This window comes from Aristolochia californica, unplaced genomic scaffold (assembly GCF_029961685.1).
Source record: "Aristolochia californica isolate CCGP_79_NKW_82.1479 unplaced genomic scaffold, dmAriCali1.0.hap1 SCAF_7, whole genome shotgun sequence".
Taxonomy (NCBI): Eukaryota; Viridiplantae; Streptophyta; class Magnoliopsida; order Piperales; family Aristolochiaceae; genus Aristolochia; species Aristolochia californica.
This window is the reverse complement of record NW_027182268.1, coordinates 3,909,917-3,930,538: the sequence shown is the minus strand read 5'-3', so window position 1 is coordinate 3,930,538 and position 20,622 is coordinate 3,909,917. Positions and strand designations below refer to the sequence as shown.

Sequence of the window (20,622 nt, the reverse complement as noted above, 5' to 3'; positions counted from 1 at the left end):
GCTCTCATCTCGATTGTTTAGCCCTTTCACACTGAACCAACCTCATGCTTCTTCTTTTCATTTCACGGCTATAAAATGAGGAATGCAAAGCATTGAAATTTTAGAATCTTCTGTTTGGTTAAAGAAAGATGCACAAGAAGAAGAGGGCAGAGGTAATGTGTAAAGACAGAAAACATGATTTCTAGAAGATTGTTTCACCTTTTGGGTTACTCAAGAATGACAAGAATCCAAAAGGGTTGCTCCAGCTTTTATGGATAGACCTACTACATGCTCTTGGTGAAGAAAAGGGTGGTCAAAGTAAAGAAAGTGGAAGCCTTTTCATTTCAGGTGAAATAAACTATAAAAAATAACTCTAATATGCAATATAGAGTGGCTTCAATCTGATTTGCATAGAAATGAATCACATGTGGATTTTGAAGTCACACTAGTAATAGTATGTGATCTAACTTTGTTTATATGTTAGATTTATAGGGTGATCTAATAACAATCGAGGAGAAAGAAACCCTGGACAGGTAATTAATAAATTTGAAGAATCATAAAATTTATCCACAAATCTTTCATAAAAAAACTTGTTTTCTGTACATAAACATTGCTACTGCAACCCTTGAACTGGGCTATTGTTTACACTTGTTGCCTCTTTGCTGAATCAGGTGTTAGCTGAATCTATTTAAAATGTTTCTCCAAGGTAACAGAGAAAAAAAACACAGGAGAATCCATCTCCTCCTACGTTCAAGGTGAAGTCGGATCTTTGACACTGCAGATTGTGGATCAAAATTCGCTAAATTCAGACACATGAAGCCCAAAATTGTGAATGCCAATCCAAGTTGTGGGAGGTATGTATATCACGCTGCCACTTCCTTAATGTGATGATCGTAACTTTTACCAGGAGGGATGAAGATGAGGTCTTCCCATCCGGAATTCTTGTTACTCATCTGCAATGAACAGATTAGAGATTATATCACATGAGATAAGAACCCTAGTCGATCAAATGATGTGCTTGACTCTCTTACCTCCATCTTTTTCAGAACATCCTCCAATGAACCCACCTGTAAAAAGAAGTATATCAGCAAGAATCTCCAAAAACACAGGAGTGATTGTGAAGATTCTCTGACAAACAAAATCTCTTAGTTACAAATGCTCAGGAGTGATTCAATCATAACCATGATATGTTGAGAAAAGCCAGATCCTCTAGACGCCCTTGGAAGTTTTGAAAGTTCTCTCTCTATATCTTCCTGCAAGAACAAGATGAAGTTCTTATTCTATACCTCCAATATTAGGAAAAGCTAGAAAATACCTTTTGAAAGTATATTGGATAGTAACGTTTGTTCTTCTTCTTGACAACTAAAAGATCTGACTGCACATAGAACATTCGATTAGACAGTATTCTTATGGGACTTTAATAGATGAATGACCAGAGAATAAGATACGCTAATCAATATGTAGATCAGTCCAAATAATTCAAAAACACCTTAAAACTCCTACCAAGGCATACATTGGGCATACCTGGAAAATAGGAACTCCGTCAAAGCCTTTCTCAGCTTTCAGCTATAAATCAGGAAAACAATTATCAATGATAAATTATCACTTTGCTAAAACTCGTGAAATGGAAAGCTAGAAACCCAAATCAATAGAGCATCTGAAGAAACCACCATCGTTTCAACAACAGAAAAGCAAGCATTTTTCTACAACTGCTACTAAAAACAACTTACACAAATCACAAGAAAAACTTATGAATGAAAACGGCTCCAGAAAAAAAGTAAAAATCCAATTTTCGAAATACTCAATGTCTAACAATTTTTTGACAACTCTCTGACATACAAGCAAGGTTTACAATGTTTTGGGGTATTTAAATTAACAAGTTCAACTTTTAAATTCTGTCCAAAATTTCTTCTCTTGAAAACTCATCTAGTTGATAATTGAATGGTTTGCACAAAAATCAATATACAATTGAACCAAAACATCATCTTTTCACCATGATTTTCCTATTTACTTTATGCTCAACTGAGGGTCTTTCATCAAAACAAAACAAGGAGAACCTAATCGATTGGAAAATCTAAAGCCGTTTCAAAATCTCCAAACAATATGATGCCAACAGTTCAGCTCATGAATCTCTTACTTTTACCTTGGAATTCGTTGCAGTTTTGGATTTTATACAACACTGTCCAACTGAATCCAGAGAAGATAATTAGTGAATATTTTCTCTCTGAAGAGTACAAATTTTACCATGGAACTGTGATACATGGAAAGGAAAGGGACTCCTATTAAAACCAAATAATAATAATAATAATAATAATAAGGGGCTCAAAATTTGCTGACTTATTTTGAGAGCATCCTGAATGACAATTTATGTGCGAGCAGCATGCTAAAATCATCAACAACTCAATTGGTAATCCACTGATTTCAACTGAAAAATATGTCAATCTACCATGGTGCTGTCTAGTATTAATATGCATTTAGAATCTTGTCAAGTCTCTCTTTCTTCTTTTAGTTTTTTCCTCTTTTAACCTCTTACTTTACTTCATTTCCTTGTCTCTTTCTTAGGGACTGTTTGTGTCGACACAGAGAACAAGAGGATGGAAAAATCATTGTCCCTTTGACCAATTTTCTTGAGTTTGTGCCACCATGGGAAACAATAGGAAATTAATAGGTGTATCTTATAAATGAAAACCACTTTAAACTCTCTTGGTTTTTTTCCCACAGTTTCCCATTGGAGCAATAGGAAACTTGTTTTCCTATCCTTTTTAACAGTTTGTGAAGGTAAGAGTAATCAAGTAGAAAATTTTTCCATCCTAAAGAATGGCACAAACACTAAAAGATTTTGGTCAAGTGAAAAATTTTCCAATAGCCATTTTTTTCCTATGGTTTCCTTTTGGCATGAACACACCCTTATTATTTTATAAATTTCCTTTCTAAAAAAAAAGCTTATTTTTAAAAAGTTAATTCAAAGTGAATGATTCCATTAGTTTGCATGGCTTGCCCCAGTATTTCTCATGTCAAAGCTTCCCTTCAATAATCAAACCAGTAGGAATAGTGTTAAATCAGTTCAAATAGAGAAAAGAGCCTATAATGGGTAGTTCTGTGTTTTATTTTTTGTTTGCAAAATACCAGCCAGCTGCTGTAATTCTTTCCTTAACCTTTTCTTTTCTTTTTTCTTTTATATTGGGAACACCGATGGCTAGTTCAGGTTAGAAACTCGAAGTTCAACAGTAATTAGATAGTTGAGTTCTAGTGAAGTCCAACAATAGTACTGTTACATTAGCAAGTCAATGACCAAGTTTAATAAGAAACTCAAACCTGGGAAACTACAAATAAGGGCATTTGTTATGACTTTGATCAGTTTGATAGTCGTTAAAGTTTGGTCCAGGTTCATGCCCAAATTTTTAGCCAAAGTTACAAGGCCTTCTCCCAACTAATAATGATGGAATTTTTCTTGACATTAACCTATGTGAGATTATTCCCACTAACAAGAGTTAACGTAATTTTTCTTCAGTTGCAAAGACTGCTAAGCTTTTCTTAAATTCTGATAGCTACCTAGCTTGCTAGAGATCAGCCTCTAGAAGTTTAAGTTCTATAAATTAAACCCATCATTGAGGAGCTTTTTTATAGTCGAGTCTACAGTGTCTGGGTATCTCAAACACCAATTCTGTTCCTCAATTTTAATTCCACATTTTTATGGTTTTATACCCTCATAAAGAGTCCAACTCACAGTGCAATGAATTAATTACACCTTTCAATATGGTGAAATCAGGGATAGAACCATCTTAATACCTTTTCCGGAATGAGGAATTTGGGTGGGGGGGGGGGGATTCTACTAAAGTCAACACAAAAGTGGTATTTTGATATCGGATGAGAAACAGCCCAGAAAATCAGATATCCATAATACATCTGTAAATCCAAAGCTTTGAAATGGCAACTATATAAAAACATTACTTCGAGTAATTTATAATTAATTATATCATAAATGTAAGAGACTCTCTTCTTGTTTCCAGTATGTACAAGTTTTTGAAATGGAATTAAATTCCAGATACTTCATAAAATGTGCTATATTATACAAGTGCCTTCCCCAGAGTATCCTCATTCCTGAAAAACTTTTGACAATTTTTTATGTTGTACTTTCATTTTAATAAAGTCAACTTATTATTGGGAATAATCCCACATAGAATAATGTCGAGAAAAAAATTATAATTATTAGTTAGAAAAAGACCTCCTAACTTCAGCTAGTCATTTTTTGGATGGATCTGGACCCAATTTTAACACAGTATTAGGATAGGACATATGCTTTGTTGAGTTCACACCCCTGATGGTATGTACCCCGTTTGTGTTGTTCATGTCTCAAGTATCTGTTTCTGCAAACCTAAACATGAGACGGAGTGTTAGTGATAATAATCCCATATAGATTAATGCCAGAAAAATCTTATGGTTATTAGTTGAGAAAAGACCTCTAACTTCAACTAGTCATTTTGGAATGGGCTTGGACCAAACTTTGATACAATTTAACTTCCAACCAATATTAAGAAAAGATAATGAAAAAAAAAAAAACTGATGACAATAAACTTCTTCAACAACTTGCTACCTTTGCATGGAATTAGAGCCACATAGACAAAAGCATGCCTCTATAAACAATCTGTTGTCAAGATAACAATTGATGCAAAACCACCAAGGTGTAGGGAGAAGGGAAAGAAAGGAAAAACAGATGTTGATGGCTCTTTTTTACACAGGGAACCTAAAAATTAAGATAGGAAAGAAAATCAAATGTCTATACAGCATGCCAACATAGAAGACAAGTTTCCACAGGATGCAAACATTAGAAATGGTGCAATAATAACAATAGTATTCCAAACTAGAAGCAGATAAGAGACACTAACAAATACAACCAGAATAGCATTGCTCATATGGTTGTTTTTGGCTATCCCTGTCCAGATATATCTATGTAAATGGAAATAAATTCTCATTGGTTTTCTCTATCCATATATATGTGTGCATACAATTTTCAATATATCTCTGTAATGTAACATTCACATTGAAGTACTTAGATGAAAATTTCTTAGTAATAAAAGACTATAACAATGTCAACCAGAAATGCAGAACATACATATGAGCATGGAACTAACCCCTAAAGCATTTCTTAGTTGAAGAGGATCAGGCAAAAACCGGAATGCAATTCCCTCGACCTTCAGCATATAGACCTATTAAAGAATACATTGATATGAGATGTATAAGAAGCACTAAACAATAATGATAGTATAATATAGAGTCATCAATATCCACCATAGCTTCGTAGACATGATCACCTTTCCCTCTAAGACAGAAGGAAACTAGCAGTGTAAAATACATATGAAGGTATGGAGCAACACATATACACATGGGTGAAAGGAGTGACTGTTAAAAAGTGCTTAAAACGGCATAACTTGCCATCCAAAAGTAGCGAAGCCTTTTAATCCTTAATAATACCAATTTTATAAGAATCCCACCACCAAACAAGTCAAACTGCAAGTTATAAAGAGTGATATGCTAGATATAAATGTCTGCAAAATTTGTCATTAACAGGTTGCAATTAACATTACAATGACTAATTGTATGGCCCAGTAGTCACTCCACCAGTGGGTACCATTAACTTAGTTTGATTACAGCCCCGTTAAACACAGAGGCTTCTGGTGTCATGGTATGAACGACTAATAAGGACAGGTATGACCCAAAAATTTCTGAACCAGTTGAAGTAAACCACTCCACGAAGCAGATGTTTAGTTTTATCATAATAATGCATATTTCAGATAGCCTGACAAAGAAATGGCAGATCATTGAAGATGACATTATGACAGGAGCTCAATCTCATTATGCGGCCCTGGCAGTTTGCTAGGGATCTTGATGAAAAAATGGTAATCAGCCTATTGTTGGAGATTCATTTGGGCCTCCAGGAATCTCCTCAGCTAGATGGGATGCAAAATGCAAGCTCTTAATTTAGATGCTGCCATAGCTGATTTTCTAAAGTAAGTTCTTTGTACCTTTCTCTAGTTAGGTCCCAATGCTACCTCAGAACTTCTATAGAGTTATTGTAAATATTGTAGCACTCCACTGCAGCAGACTAGCTAATGCCCAATAGATTTTTAGAAGAAAACATGAAAAGCTGCCAGCTTGTATGCAGGTAAGCTCATCAAGTTAGAAATGGACGAATGCCATTAGAAGATGGACAACCGTGAATTACGAGCTAATAAATTAATTTACCTGTTCAAGGGTAATAGGAACAACTCTTGCCCCTTTCCCCAAGATTGGTTGCCGCAATTGGACCTAAGAAAACATCCAAGAACAATCGCAAATATGAATTCATCAAAACATTTTTGTTGTTTCTGAAAGCTTGAAAATAATTGTACGAAAGCAAATAACCAACTTAAGAACAGAGAAATATAAATCACAGAGAACCCACCTGGGCGAGAAGCGCTTCGGCGTCCTCATGCCGAAAACACAGAAGGCTGAGAGACTTGACGCTGTTAGGATCCGAAATGAGCACAAACTCATTATTGGAATTGCTGACAGTGTAAACAGAAGTACCCGCGAGCGTCTTAGCCACATGGTCGACGCTGAGAGCGACATCGAAGACATGCTTGGGCTGCCACGTGTCGCTGGAGACAGCAGCGAAGGGAAGAGCGGGTCGCACACTCACCGGCCGGACTGCAGCAGCGTCGGCGATGAATCGCTTGCCGTCCTCGAGGCGGGCGGCGAGTTCAGACCCAAGTTTGGCGAGGTGGTTCTGGAGGAAGGAGGAGAGGGTGGAGAAGGGATTGGGCGGTGGGTCCATGGCCGAGAGAGGGAACGACGAACAAGGGCTTTGCATTTTTCTATTTTTTTGCTGTTCAATTTTTTCCCAAATTTTCTGCTCTCGGCTTGGCTTCCTGCAGTACGAGAAAAGGCAAGCAGAGCTTGCTTCGTTTCATTTTTTGCTTCTTAAATCACTTTTTTACTTAATTCCCAAGTCTTAATTCGAATGACACAGCCAGCTTGGTTTTTGACTGTGTTGATGAGTTCTTTCCTGATAACTGGGAAGAATTATGCAGAGAGAGGAAGATTGTGCCTGTCGTATCGTATGAAATTAAATGATAAATATTATTTTTAATCAATTTTTTCTTTGATTGATATTCATGGGTTTATGACATTATCATTTTGTCTTTCTGTAATTACTTTTAGATCAGTTTTATTAAATTTAAACCAATAGAAACTGATTTTTTTCTCATCCGTTTGATAGTTTATAGGATAGGAGGAGATAATCATCCAAAGAATAATTAAATTTCAAACGAATAGAGAGCAAAGGTGTTCCATTGCTGGTAAATGATCACCCATAAATATATAATAAAATGATAAAAATATAATACATATGGTTGTAATAAAAATTTAAGTTACAATAACAAAAAATCTATAAAATATATATATTTTTGGAAAAGGGAAATTTTATAGAGAGAGAGAGGGAGAGAGAGAGAGAGGAATTCCCGATTAGCATCTCTAAAAATACGGTTCTACCCCAAAACAAAATGTTGATGAAAAGTCAAGATTTAGGGGAGAAACATCATTGGGTCGGTATTCCTGTTGCACAAAGCAATTACATTAGTCGAGTCACCTTCAATTGTTACCCCAATGTTGTTAAAAAAAAACACACGCTAGATCACATATAGTACAACAAGACCTCATCAGAAATGGCGTCTAAAACACCTAAGAGGACCCCAGATTGTCAAATATATCTCATACTTTCATTTCAAACCATCTCATACTTTCGTTTCAAGATTGTTTGGAGCAAGAATTCAACTCTCAACTTTTGAGTTATCTCTGAAAGTATATTTGTTTCAAAATTTCATGTAGAGAAGCAAAACTTGCACTTTTGGATTACATTCATCCCAAAAAAGAAAAAAAAAATTGATTTAGAATCAACAATTTACTGTACAATGTGCTACCCAAACATACTACTGCAGTTCCAAAGTTCTATCATTTCGACACAAAAAACAAGAGGTAAAACTCCAAAAAACTAATGACTATGAATACATGAACTTTAGGTTTAGTGATATAATACTTTTGAATTGATATGAACTGAAATCCCATAATGGAAACCATTTCATTCATTACATTTTAACATTCACAATCTTTTTCTTACAATCAGGACTCTTTCACCTTGTAGAGAAAGATCATCTACATTTGGTTCCACCTTTGATGATTGAATCCCAATGTAATGCGGTTAAGAACTTTTGAATGTAAAAACAAAAATGGCAATGGATTTAAAACATTGTAGTGCATGGTCAAGCTAGAAGAAATGAAGATAATGCTCCATGCATCTGCAATACTGGTCATCCTTTGTCAGAAGTTTGAATCTCTTTATGTATTGTAGATAATGCATCTACAATACATATTTTAGAAGTTGTACAAATTGACTACAACATCTAAATAAGGGGAGGGTGACCTTAAAGGTAAAGAGGTTGAAGCAAATTTATGGGGGACGGACAAGGGCTGGGAGTAATAGCAGCAGCCAACAGTAGCAGCCAACCAGTCTTGGTAGTAGCAGCCATCCCGGGGTAAGAATATAGATTTCAGGTAATCAAAAAAAATAATAGAACAATACTTGTCTATTCCATTTTTTACCGGTTTACAACCTATGCACCCTTTTTATTATATGATTGTGTTCAATTCTTCAAATACCCTTCCATTAGGACTAAGAAAACAGATTAAATAATCAAAACAACATAAAACAAATCAAGTTTGAAGTTTCAACTCAAATTTTAAGAGGTAGCAATAAGATTTTCTAGGATTCTAAACAAAACTTTATCTCTCCTAACTCCTAAGGCTTTAACAAATAGAAACAACTCCTCAAAGTCATTTTCATTGTATCACCACCAATTCGTTGGGTAGAAGATGAATCTGCACAATAAGCCAATCTACCTTTCTTAACCATAAGATGAGTAATTAGTTTTGAATCAACAAAGGAGGCTTTTCCATTATAATCTGTACATTTTTTTTGTAGTCAAGCATTAGTCTCGTTATCACATCCTCTCTCATTAGGCATTTTTCATTGCATATGTTGAAGAGGAGGTACGGAAGAGTCTCACATAACATTCACAACAAGAAGTCTTATAAAGACTCACTTATTATGGAATGAGGTCCCACAAAAGAGTCTCAGTTTAAAAGTGATGTAGTTATGTTAGTCTTTTATTTATGTTCAATTGTTCAATTGTTCCAAGACTTATCTTCTAGTGTTTAACTTTGGGTATAATTGGGATAAAGATAGTTTAATTGTAATTGGGCTATCTCCAAACTATTCCTTTTCTCCTCTTTCTCCTTCTCTCCTTTCCCTCTCGTTCTTCTTCTCTCTTTCTCTTTCTCCTTGGTTTCCATTTCTCTTGTGCTGCTCGTTTATTTTATTATCATGGATCTTAAATCCAACAAAGAGAACTTTTGGTATGCGGAAGCAACAGTTTGCAATTTTGGATCGAGCACTTCCATACCCATATAAGACTCAAGTGAAAATTATCATTGCATGTTGTGTCATTCACAATTTTATACGGTTATCAGATCACAATGATGAAGGGATAGAAGGAGAGGAACCGGTAAAAGTTATTGGGGGTGATAAGAAGATGTAGATGATTTGGAGGAGTAACTAACCAACCTACAGTCTCAATGTTACGGAGAAGAAGGAGAAATGAACAAAGTGAATTAGCAAACCATTGTAGTAAAAATATAACAGCTCAAATGTGGGACAATTATGTAGAGTACAATAGTTGATTTAACATGAACAATTTCTTTTTAGATAAAATAATTTTTAAATTATTTATTTGACATTTTGTTTTACTGAAATTTTATCAGATAAGTAGGGTAATGTATGGAATTGATTATTAATTTCCATTTATTTCCTTGGAAAATGCACTAACTTGTCAATTTAATTTTCATTGGAAATTTCTAAAAATTTTTATGTAATTTCCTAGCAAGGCACGTGAGCTTCTAATTCAAAATCATTTAAGAATACGAAGTAAACACATAATTCACTATCATAACTTGTGGTATCCCAATAGGGTTTCCCTTTCATTTACATTCATAGTAAGGAATTAGAAAATTGCAAAAATACTTTTTATTTTTATTTAGGTAAATGGGTAACCAAATACAAAACCCTATTTTTCCATTTAATAAATAGGTCAAATGGTAAATGCTTCAATGGGAAAATATTCCAATTCGTATTCATTTATAAATTATAAACAAACATTAAAATAAAAAAATCAAGATAAAAAAGTAAAAATTTTAGAAATGTGAAAGAAGTGTTGAACAAAAAAAAATTATGTGCACCATATCATGACTAAAGAAAACAACTTATGACATAAACGAGTTAATAGAAGTCGGGTTTTCGATCTAGAGATGGAATTGACAAAAATTTTGGAAATTTTAACACCGTAAGGTTGCCTTTTATGTGGTTAGATGTCAAATTTACCTAGTAATTAATCATATTTTATGAGTTTCACAACATTTAAAAAAAAAAAGCGTGGAGAAGAAAACATTTATTTAAATATATATTATATGCATGCAGACATAACGTCAATTAATCAGAGTGGCGCAGCTGAAGCGTGGTGGGCCCATAACCCACAGGTCCCAGGATCGAAACCTGGCTCTGATAACTTGTCTTTCATGTTTTTGCCCGTTTCAGTTTTAGTTTCGGAATAGAAAATCTCAATGGTTTTCTGACCAAAGAGACATCTTCCATTTCCTGCTTTTCAGTTTTGCTCTTCTTCTTCGCGCTTCAGAAAACTCCTTTTCTCCTTCAGTTTTAAAGCGGTGATCAAATCGATAAGTTTTCAATCGAGATTTCTGTGGACTTTTAAATCGCAGTTTGCTAATCAGTAAGTTTACGTATTCTGAATCTATACATATTAGAAACTCTCCTGTCGTCGCTTGCTCATAGATGAAGCCTTCATTCTCCTTACTGCAACATCAAATGTGATTGTCCATTGTTCAACTCATGAGAGCAGTCCAAGCAATTTTGGTTGGGCTCAAGGAAAGGGTCTTCAAGAGGCTTTTAAAAATGTTTAAATAAACATCAGTAGGCAGTTAATTCAATAAAAACCAGTAATTTGTTTGCGTTGGAATTTCCATGTGTTCTTTAAATTAAGGTCGACGCCATTTGTTCTCCGGCTTTTAAGATAAAGTGGGAAAATGAGGACAACGTTTTCTTTGAACAGAACCTTTCAGTTTCAAACCCACGACATCCCTTTTCCTCGGCGCTGGAACTTACTCTTCTTCTCAACAGATACAAAATGTGCCATTCTCGAAGTCACTGAGAGATTCTCCTCAAATGTTGATGACAAACCCTGCTCTCTTCGTCTTACCTCTCAATCCCTCTCTTGTTTCCGTCCGGTGCCAGGCCGCCGACCTCCCTCTCGGACCCGCACCTCCTTCTTCCTCTTCCTCTTCTTCTTCGCCATGGTTCCAGTCCGTAAGCTCAGCTGATGCATTTCGGATCCCACTCGACCCGGACGCAAGTGGGTTTGTCCCATCCCGGCGGACGGGAAGCAGACGACCAAGAGTTAGAGAGAAGCGGTGGTCACGTGACAGAGAGAGCTATCTTGCTGATGACGAGGATGCTTTGCCTCTGCCCATGACTTATCCGGATTCTTCCCCCGCCCCGCCGGAGGAGATTGATAGACGCCTGCATTGTGACCCCCAAATTGAGGTTAGTCTCCTTCATCTAGCCATGTAGTGTGTTGAATTGCATTTCATCTGCTGGATTGTGGTTAAATGAGTTGCGCTGAAATTTTAGGATTGTAAGGCGGTTGTTTACGAGTGGACGGGGAAATGTCGGAGCTGTCAGGGAACCGGCTATGTAAGCTACTATAATAAAAGAGGGAAAGAGACCATCTGCAAGTGCATTCCCTGTCTTGGCATTGGTAGGATCCCAATCCTCTTCTGTGGTTTTTTAAATGAAGAATGTGGTCGATTTTGTTATCAGGTTGTGGGTATTCAACAATGTTGGTTGCCTCTGCAATTAGCTATTAATGAAATAAAAAAGTAAGATAAAATGTTTTTTTTTTTTATTTTTTTAAGTGTGAATGAGTTTTCTTAGCATGAAGTAGATTATTATTGCGTGGTTGAGATTGTAGATTGATTTTGCTCCTTGTCTGCATGTTATCATCTAAGATAGTTGGATGATTTGGGGATGTTCTTCTTTTCTTGAAAGAAAAAGAAAATACAAAAGAACATCCATAGCAACTTCTCTCACAAGCGCCTATACCACAAATGATGACCTCACTCATCAACTTCTGCAGTTTATGTTTCTCCACAGCATTTCTATATTCTACCAGTATTCCATTCATTGGAAATGGCTACTGAGAATGCAATAACCTTATTAAAGCTATACTTGAAGGATGCATTGTGTAACTGATTTAGAATATTTAGAACCATTGGAAGATCACAATAGCAGTGTCTGCTGCTGCTGTTTGTTTGTGATAAAGTCATATTTCTAAAATTGTGTCACTATTATAATTGGCATTTCATTTCTTGCAGTGGTTCAGTATTCATTACTGTTTTGTAACAGTGAATTTGATGAATAGAGTACGTCGTAAGTCCAAACTTTGAGCATAGCATACATAAATTTCTGACACAACCTTTGCATCTAATGCCTGTAAGGACTTAGCAACTGAATTGCAATTCAGAAAACACATTTGAAGCAATGACCATTGGAGGAGTAAGTATTGAATATAACCATCTGTGTTGTTGACGACACAAGGGATGATAAACTGGCAAGGGGATACTTTGCTCTACAGAAAGGTGGATTTCTGTCCATATATCACTGAGGGCTCTAGTGTCCCTCACTCATACTGAATCAAGTACCCACATTAAGGTGTATCACAGAGAAGTGTGTTGAATGTCATCTGCTACACCTGTCCAAATGATTTGAACCTGTCATGAAGCATGTTTGTGCTTCTAGTGCTCTAGAAATTTGGTTTTGTAAATTGGTAAAGTTGCCCCTGAAGTTTTCACCTAAGATAATGACAACTTTAGAAATCAATCTGTACCATTTTATATAGGAGTAAGTTGTTCTTGAATAGCTATGAGTTTTGACTTCTTCAATTCATAGTAGTTTGTGGCATTTGTTTTTTGGTCAATAGATATGAATGCTGCTTGTATGAGGGTCTTCTTCAAAATGAATATATCTGTCATGGAGTATTCCAGAAAACAGTATGTGTGTGTATGTAGCTTCCAGTAGTTACTAGCACAAGGTCGACCATTCAGTTCTTTATATTATTTTCAGTTCAAGCACTCTTTCCTTGTAAAACACTACAATTAATAATAGTGATGATACATTCATAATTGCAGAAATGATAAACTTCATTGGGAGCGAAGGAAACTTTGGAGATATCACCAGTTGCCAATACTAATTAATTTTGTGAAGAGTGTTTAGTGCCAGTAGTTCTGTTTCTTCATGAAGCTGTAAAGGTTTTGTCCTTCAGAAGTTGACGAGGATGTGGCTATTTTTAAGTATTACACAACTTTTATGTTGTTCTGAATCTTATCTTTAGCGATTTTTAGGTACTATCAAAGTCCACTTTGCCCAGTTTCAAACCAAGTAGACAATTCATATGTCAAATAATAGAAATGTTGACTATTATCTCTGTTCTTACCTGTTGAGTTCCTCAACTTTTGTTTGTCTCCTAAAGCACAATTCATCTTGTTTATGCAGGGTATGTTCAGAAGATAACTTCACGGAATGATATTGAAGTAATGGAGGATCTAGACAATGGGAAACCACTCTGACCCAATTCAAGGTTGCTGCCCAGTATTTCCCATTACTTTCTTTTCTGTTTTTCACAATAATTATTTTGCGGCAATGTTCTGCTATTTTTTACATAAAAATATACTACAATTTTGAATGAGGCAATATGGTCATCAATGGGTTGGAAAAACAGAAGGATCTCACTTTTTTTATGAGAATCATTTGCTTTGCCTTACAATGCAAACATTACTAAGACTGCTAAAACAAATGATATTCTCCCTCTTCATGCTTCTTCTTGCCCAACCTGCAGAGTAGAAAAAACAGACAAAAATTAGTAACAAAATTCCCCTCCACTTCTCCACCCTGGAAGGAGAGAGCCACAGGTGAATTGACACCAACTACTAACCATAAATTTTTGTATCAGGCATTCCCAATGATCTTGTAAAAACCTGCTAGAAGAAGAGGCTAGAAACTCCCAGTGGGTTGATATCGCTCTCTAACTGATCGCTGCTCCTCTCTATTTCCCCTTCCCGCTACTTTCTCTGTCCTTCCTCTTCCTCTTGCTTGTCTTTTTCCCCTGCAGATTCCTCTCTTCCCTGTTCTCGCCTCGCCCTCTTATCTTCCTATACAGCCCTGTTTCTATTTTCTCTAACCTTTAGTACCATCTGCCGTCTTCCGTCGTTCTTTCCTCTTTTATTCCATTTTGGAACTTCGTTCTCTCGAGGTTGGGAATTTTCAATAACCTAAATTTAAACCAAGTCTGTTTTACTAGTCAGACATTCTTACAAAGAGTTGACCAAAAACATTTCCTGAATTACCGAGACTTTGGAAGCAAACATATTTTCCAGACTAAAGATTTCTTTTTCTTTCCTTTTCTCTGTTACTCGTAATATAAACCAAAAGAAGAAGCTTGATAAATTTCTTTAGATATACTCTCAGAGGTAACATAATTAGCATTCGTATTCCTGTTTTCTAGCTGATAACTGAGCCAAAACTTGCGACTATTACAATGGCCAAGGCCAATAAACAACCTCTCTTACTTGAAAAGATAACAAAGTAACAAAAACGATTTAACAAAACTTACTGCTCCACCATCCGAAGCAAAAATCATGACGTTCCAGCAACCAGAGAAAATTCCAAGTGAGATTCCTTCATTCCCTCTTCTTTTCTTTTTTCTTCTCCTTCTTCTCTTTCTTCTTGCTCTTGTGTTCATCATCTTCCTGCCCCTGTGTCACACCATTGTCTTCTACTTCAGCAGTCTTTCTCTTTTTCTTCTTCTTTGCTTTAATTTCCTCCCCAACATCCCCCTGCTCCTGCAATTCATTGCTCTCAGCCTCAGCCTGCTTCTTCTTCTTCTTCTTTTCTTTTCTAACTTCTTCCTCTGGCTCCTGTACTTCACTGCCCTCAACCTCAGCCTTCTTCTCCTTCTTTTTCTTCTTTTTGTCTGTAATCGCTTCGTCTTCCTCTTTTGCCTGCTCTGTTTCTGTTTCTTTGTGTTTTCTCTTCTTTGGTAGAGTCTCCTCTGGTTTGTCAGCAGGTTTCTCCGCTGCAGGTTCAGTTGTCAGCCTTAGCACTGAATCTGCTGCAGGGTTGTAAGTCTAGAAAAAACAGCCAACAATAAGGTAATGCATGAGGGGGATAAATCCAAAGGAAATATCTGAGTAGCAGATGGTAAAACGTACCTTTGCAGGAGTAATCAGTGCTCCAGCACCCTTCTTCCTGTCTTTATCATAAACCTCAATCTTGGGTTTGCCTTTCACTGAACCAGCAGAACGGCCAAGTTCTCTGCCCTCAAGGTTCCTCAACCTGGCTTCAAGCTACACAGTATACTTACTTAATTATGCATATCTTGGATAAGGCCATATTAGCTATAAACATGGACAGCCAAGGATATAAAGCTTACCTTAGCTCGATTTTCCAGTCCCATAGTATTATCCTGGCTGTCACCTAGAGCATCATATCTGATTGCTAATGCAGTCTTGGCAGCAAGAGAACGAGAAATTTTCCCTTTTAGTTTTGGCGCAGCCTGACCAATCAAGGATGCATGGAAGATAAGCCCGTACTTGGGAGTGGCATGTTTTGTCTTTAAAGCTCGGAATAAGGCCTGCCAAAGCAACAGAAAATGAAGCTATGACACTAATGCAAAACTGGCCCAGTGTGAGAAATTTAAATTTTTTCTAGCTCAATGTGATATTGAAGCTATATCACATCTTTGGTGCAATAAGTAAATAATCTGATAGTATACCTTCTCCGCACCAAGAATTTGAACAGTGCTACCAGGTTGCTTAGCCAGATTCAACAAGCTACCACCATGAGCAATCAAGCGAGCTCCAACTAACTCTCCAACAAGGGCAGTCAAATTTGGTGCAATAGTGTTCATTCTGCTTTTAAGGTAGTCATAGAGTTGAGCTCTATATTCAGAAAGGGCCAAGACTTGGTCACAAAGGGCTCTAATATTTGCCAAGTCCAGATCGTTCACTTCAGTTCCCATGGAAATAAGTACCGCCTCTTTTAGCTCTGCCTCAACTTCTTCAGACAGTATCTGTAGAACAGAAATTATGGACAGGTCCCAACGAATTCATTGTCATGATAAATTTGAGGAAATCAACCTTTACCTCTGAAAAATCAAGATCCACAGCATTAACACGATTGCCCATGAGCTTCACAGTCTTTGCATACTGAATATTATCCTGTATAATCTTTGCCAGCTCAGGGAAGTGCCAGCCATACCATTCCCGCACCCTCATTGCATATGTATTTAGCTCTTTGTCCAGATCATCTAACAAACCAATGGCCTGAATGATCATGGTATCCACCTAAATGTACCAACCGAATGATCAAATTACACCTTTCTACTCATGGGTATTAAGGGTATTAAAGCCAGAGTGGCCCAAAAAGAAAAGCCTGTTGAGAACAAAAGGAACATGAAGAATTCACCTTATCTGGACTAAACTTGAGCTTATATCTGGATAAGCTATGAGATAAACCCAGACTCATTGGAGTCAAATCTTGGGCACCTAATCCAGTTATAAGTTCTGTCAATTGACTTCTAACTCCCCTCATCAGCTCCATCACAGCACTGTTGTGAAGGCATTCAATTTGCTGCAATAAAATAGCGGCACTTGGATGTATAAACCTTAAATGGTACAAAGAGAAGAAGACTAAAGTTTCAAAAAAGGGTAGACATACCAATTTTTCTTTAATTGCATTTCCAAGTTTTGAATCTGCCACTGCTAGTGTTTCTCCCTCACAATGAGCACGTAGAAACTTACGGAGGCCCTTACTGGGCTTGCCATCAATCAGCAAGGTTGCTGCAGATAAAGCTTCGGAAGTATTCTCAAACTTACTAAAAGCTTTCAGCTTCACAACCTACAATGGACCAAAAGAAAGGCAAAGGTAAACAATATAATGCCAGGTGAAGGCACAGTCAGCATAAAGTGGATTATACGTTAGCAGATGAGGAGCCCAAAATTTTTTCCACACATTTAAAATTTAAGAGAAGGTTGAAAATCAACTTATGATATCTTTGGTTGGGAAACAATTTAAAGCATGAAAAAAAAAGTAAACTAAAAAAACTACAACAAATTCAAGGACGACAATAGGAGTAGTACAGGAATGAATATGCTACCTTTCTAGAAGATTCAGAGGTAGTAAAATCCTTCCACAAGTCCTGAATGTCATACGCAAAGAAGAATATGTTTGAGTCTCATCATTTGAAACACACTTTTAAAATTGACGGGAACCATTAAAGCCAACAACCCATGAATCAATTCAAATCCTTCAATGACCTTTTACAATCAGAGAAGTAAAAGATATAAGACAGCATACCTCAACTTTGGAAAGCTTCCCTTCATCTAATACTTTGAAAAGGGCAAAGCCCGCGGGAGTTTCGAACAGAACCAACATCCTTCGAGCCTCGTCCTAGGCACGCTCCTGGACATCCGAGGAGGAACAAATAAGAGAATCGTCTAGCGGCACAATTCCAAGACCCAAATGTATCCTCTAACAAGATTAAAGAAGAAAACAACATGAAAAAAAAAAAAAACACACACACATGAAAGAGCGTTTTGAGTCATCATATGTGCCCTACGAATACAGTGAAATTCTCGCCTGACTAACATAAAGCTCACCCACTGAAGAATAAGTTTTACAAAAGATAAAGAGATAATGATAAAGACAGAACTCCCTTACAGAACAGGGGAAACAAAAAATCATAAAACAGAATACGAGGTGGATGAAGACCACATGATGTTGGCACAGTTCCGTACTTTCCAGTCCTCTGCTTTCCTTTCATCGTCGGAAGAACATAAAGAAGGCCAATAAACAAAAAGAATTTCGTTCTTACCTCAGAAGAGTAAAAAGAAGGATTTTTGGGGGTGGCAGACTGCTTGAGGAATACTGTAACAAAATCTGGCTCGACGCCGGCGGCGCAGAAGTAGGCTGGGTGTGAGGGTTTAGGGTTTAGTAGGAAGAAAGAAGAAAGAGACGACAGACAACAGAAGAAACAAAGAGGGCAGCTGCCGCTAAGGACTCATAAGAGTCGTACTCTTTCTGGGTTTTAGACCCACCGTGCCAGTACATACACACACGTACCATACTACAATGGTAATTTTTACCATTACTGTGAGGAAAGATAACAAAGAAAGGCCCTCCTCCCTAACTCTACCTTTAATGATAAAAATGATATAAGAGGTAAAGGCCATCCCCCATTTCTTTGTTGTTGTTGTTATGTCTTCTTTTAAATATAATAGTTTTTTATTTATTAATTACTAGATAATTAGTATTTAAAATTTATAACCCTCCACTTAATAGTTTTTGTTAAATTTGATAGAGTTACAATTTGAACTTCGTAAATAAGCTTTCCCACAAGTTTTTTATATTTAAACATCTTCAGCAGAGCTAGCATATAGCTTTGTGTCTGAATCTATGAGAGTATCTATTGGTCGATATCTTATTATCCTCGTGTCCTCAAGTAAATCAATAACATATTTCCTTTGAGATAACACGGTCTCATGTTTTGATTGGAAGACCTCAATACCCAAAAAATATTTCAGAAGTCCAAGATCCTTCGTTTTAAATTCATTACAAATCTTCTCTTTGACTTATTTTATAATGTCTACACTGCCAGTTAAAACAATATCATCCACATAAACCGCCAATAATACTCTTCCCTATAAGGTATTCTTAACAAAGACGAAATGATCTACTGAGCGCCAATTGAATCCAAACCAAAGTCTAAGGAGATTTGTTTAGGCTATATAAAGACTTCCTCAATCTACATACCAATTCCCCCTCAACCACAAAGCCAGGTGGTTGATGCGTATGTATTTCTTCCTTAATATCACCATTCAAAAATACATTCTTCACATCCAATTGATATGCCGACCAAGAGGAGTTAGCATCGAGTGACAATAAGATTCTTACCAAGTTTAACTTAGCCACTGGAGAGAAAGTCTCCTCCTAATTTACTCCATAGTATTGAGTATACCCCTTTGCAACTAGACGGGCCTTGAGACGAGCCATAAAACCATTTGGATTGTGCTTGATAGTAAAAAGCCATTTATAACCCATGAGTTTCTTTCCATGAGGAAGTGGAACTAGGGCCGAAGTCTGATTGTCTTATAATGCATTCATTTCTTCTTCCATTGCCTCCTTCTATCGTGGATGCCTCAAAGCCTCCTGATATGATTGTGAGACAGAGATGAAAGAAATAGATGCCAAAAATTGACTGCAAGAAGAAGACAAATGATGGTGAAAAACAAAATTGGATATAGGATGAGAAGTAGAGGGCCAAATACAAGTCCTAGGTTCTTTCCGAAGAACTATTGACCTAGTATCAAATTGTGGACCAAATACAATAGGAGAAGATGGCCTTACCTCGGAGGGATCCGTAAACTCCATAGATGTGATGATATCGATTGATGCTTCATGGGGTTGAATAGAGAGATCCGCATCAAGTGGCAGAACAAGCTTCTGAGGTGCATCCTTAGAAGAATAAAATGATGTGTCCTAAAAAAATGTGACATCCTTGAAGACAATTATCTTTTGAAGAGAAGGATTATTTCAAACATATCATTTTTGGGTATGAGAGTAACCCAAAAAGATACATTTAAGAGCCTTGGAGTCTAGCTTACTCTTTTGTGTGGATCCGATATGAACAAAACATGTGCAATCGAAGACCTTTAAGGGAAGGGAGAAATGGTCCTCATCTGGAAATAACAGTGAATATGGAGACTTATGACTAAGTATTGAAGATGGTAGCCTATTAATAAGGAAACAAACGGTAAGAATGGTATGATGCCAGTAAAAATATGGCACATTCATAGAGTAGAGTAGGCCATGGGCTACCTTAAGGAAATGTCAATTTTTCTTTTCGGTTAGACTATTTTGTTGAGGGGTGTACACGCAAGATGTATGATGGATAATGTCATTATCCTTAAAAAAATATTGAAATTCTCCCAATAGGTATTCTTTGGCATTATCAGAATGAAGGACTTGCATTTTTTTTGCCAAATTGAGTGGACATCAGGGCATGAAATGATTTAAATTTTTTAAAAAAGTTCAGACCTATCTTTGAATAAAAACAACCATGTAACTCAAGTAAAGACACCAACAAATGTAACAAAATAATTAACTTGAGAAATATTTGAGATATTCAAGGTTCCCCATACATTCGAGTGAATCAACAAAAATGGAGCAAAACTTTTAAGTTCAGGTTGAGGAGAATACATAGTTCTCTAGTGTTTGCTCAACTGACACACTTCACAATTTAGACCAGTTAAAGTTTTCAAAAAAGGAAACAAGTGGTGAAGTGATGCTGATGACAGATGATAAATGTCCAAATCTTTGTGCCATAATTTTGCCTTTGTCTGAGAAGTGAAAATTGCAATCATTGG

The 20,622-nt window shown here is 36.5% G+C and overlaps 3 protein-coding genes across 5 annotated transcripts; 1 reads left to right on the top strand and 2 right to left on the bottom strand.

The window, feature by feature from the left end:
- Window positions 1-512: 512 nt before the first annotated feature.
- On the bottom strand, window positions 513-6,896 carry LOC137936904 (protein TIC 22, chloroplastic). The gene is made up of 8 exons (XM_068781867.1): window positions 6,422-6,896; window positions 6,223-6,285; window positions 5,112-5,186; window positions 1,504-1,545; window positions 1,295-1,354; window positions 1,161-1,232; window positions 1,011-1,046; window positions 513-932 (listed from the first exon to the last, which is right to left on the bottom strand). The coding sequence occupies exons 1-8, from the start codon at window positions 6,827-6,829 to the stop codon at window positions 843-845; spliced, it is 846 nt and encodes a 281-aa protein (XP_068637968.1). The 5' UTR covers window positions 6,830-6,896; the 3' UTR covers window positions 513-842.
- A 3,875-nt stretch (window positions 6,897-10,771) lies between these two features.
- Window positions 10,772-13,902, top strand: LOC137937816 (protein disulfide-isomerase SCO2-like). 3 transcript variants are annotated; one of them, XM_068782995.1, is made up of 4 exons: window positions 10,772-10,856; window positions 11,264-11,686; window positions 11,774-11,900; window positions 13,694-13,902. In XM_068782995.1, the coding sequence occupies exons 2-4, from the start codon at window positions 11,309-11,311 to the stop codon at window positions 13,765-13,767; spliced, it is 579 nt and encodes a 192-aa protein (XP_068639096.1). In that variant the 5' UTR covers window positions 10,772-10,856; window positions 11,264-11,308; the 3' UTR covers window positions 13,768-13,902. The 3 variants fall into 3 exon arrangements, with proteins under 3 accessions (XP_068639096.1, XP_068639095.1, XP_068639097.1); XM_068782994.1 differs by lacking the exon at window positions 10,772-10,856 and having other exon boundaries at window positions 11,203-11,686; XM_068782996.1 differs by lacking the exons at window positions 10,772-10,856; window positions 13,694-13,902 and adding an exon at window positions 13,330-13,397 and having other exon boundaries at window positions 11,203-11,686.
- A 734-nt stretch (window positions 13,903-14,636) lies between these two features.
- On the bottom strand, window positions 14,637-18,219 carry LOC137936489 (probable nucleolar protein 5-2). The gene is made up of 10 exons (XM_068781204.1): window positions 18,072-18,219; window positions 17,555-17,659; window positions 17,355-17,396; window positions 16,916-17,095; window positions 16,664-16,828; window positions 16,342-16,542; window positions 15,972-16,268; window positions 15,630-15,830; window positions 15,409-15,543; window positions 14,637-15,324 (listed from the first exon to the last, which is right to left on the bottom strand). Exons 2-10 carry the CDS (start codon window positions 17,630-17,632, stop codon window positions 14,878-14,880), a joined length of 1,746 nt encoding a protein of 581 aa, XP_068637305.1. The 5' UTR covers window positions 17,633-17,659; window positions 18,072-18,219; the 3' UTR covers window positions 14,637-14,877.
- Between the last annotated feature and the right edge of the window lie 2,403 nt (window positions 18,220-20,622).

Excerpts from the sequence above, each read along its gene's own strand:
- LOC137937816 (XM_068782995.1), top strand. The coding sequence starts at position 11,309 with ATGTTGATGACAAACCCTGCTCTCTTCGTCTTACCTCTCAATCCCTCT. Across the intron at positions 11,687-11,773 it reads ATTGTGACCCCCAAATTGAG|GATTGTAAGGCGGTTGTTTA; the intron begins GTTAGTCTCCTT and ends CTGAAATTTTAG. Across the intron at positions 11,901-13,693 it reads CATTCCCTGTCTTGGCATTG|GGTATGTTCAGAAGATAACT; the intron begins GTAGGATCCCAA and ends TTGTTTATGCAG.
- LOC137936489 (XM_068781204.1), bottom strand. The coding sequence starts at position 17,632 with ATGTTGGTTCTGTTCGAAACTCCCGCGGGCTTTGCCCTTTTCAAAGTA. Across the intron at positions 17,096-17,354 it reads CCTCTGAATCTTCTAGAAAG|GTTGTGAAGCTGAAAGCTTT; the intron begins GTAGCATATTCA and ends GGTCCATTGTAG. Across the intron at positions 16,543-16,663 it reads TCAAGTTTAGTCCAGATAAG|GTGGATACCATGATCATTCA; the intron begins GTGAATTCTTCA and ends TGGTACATTTAG.
- LOC137936904 (XM_068781867.1), bottom strand. The coding sequence starts at position 6,829 with ATGCAAAGCCCTTGTTCGTCGTTCCCTCTCTCGGCCATGGACCCACCG. Across the intron at positions 1,546-5,111 it reads AACTAAGAAATGCTTTAGGG|CTGAAAGCTGAGAAAGGCTT; the intron begins GTTAGTTCCATG and ends CCTGATTTATAG. Across the intron at positions 1,233-1,294 it reads ATCCAATATACTTTCAAAAG|GAAGATATAGAGAGAGAACT; the intron begins GTATTTTCTAGC and ends TTGTTCTTGCAG.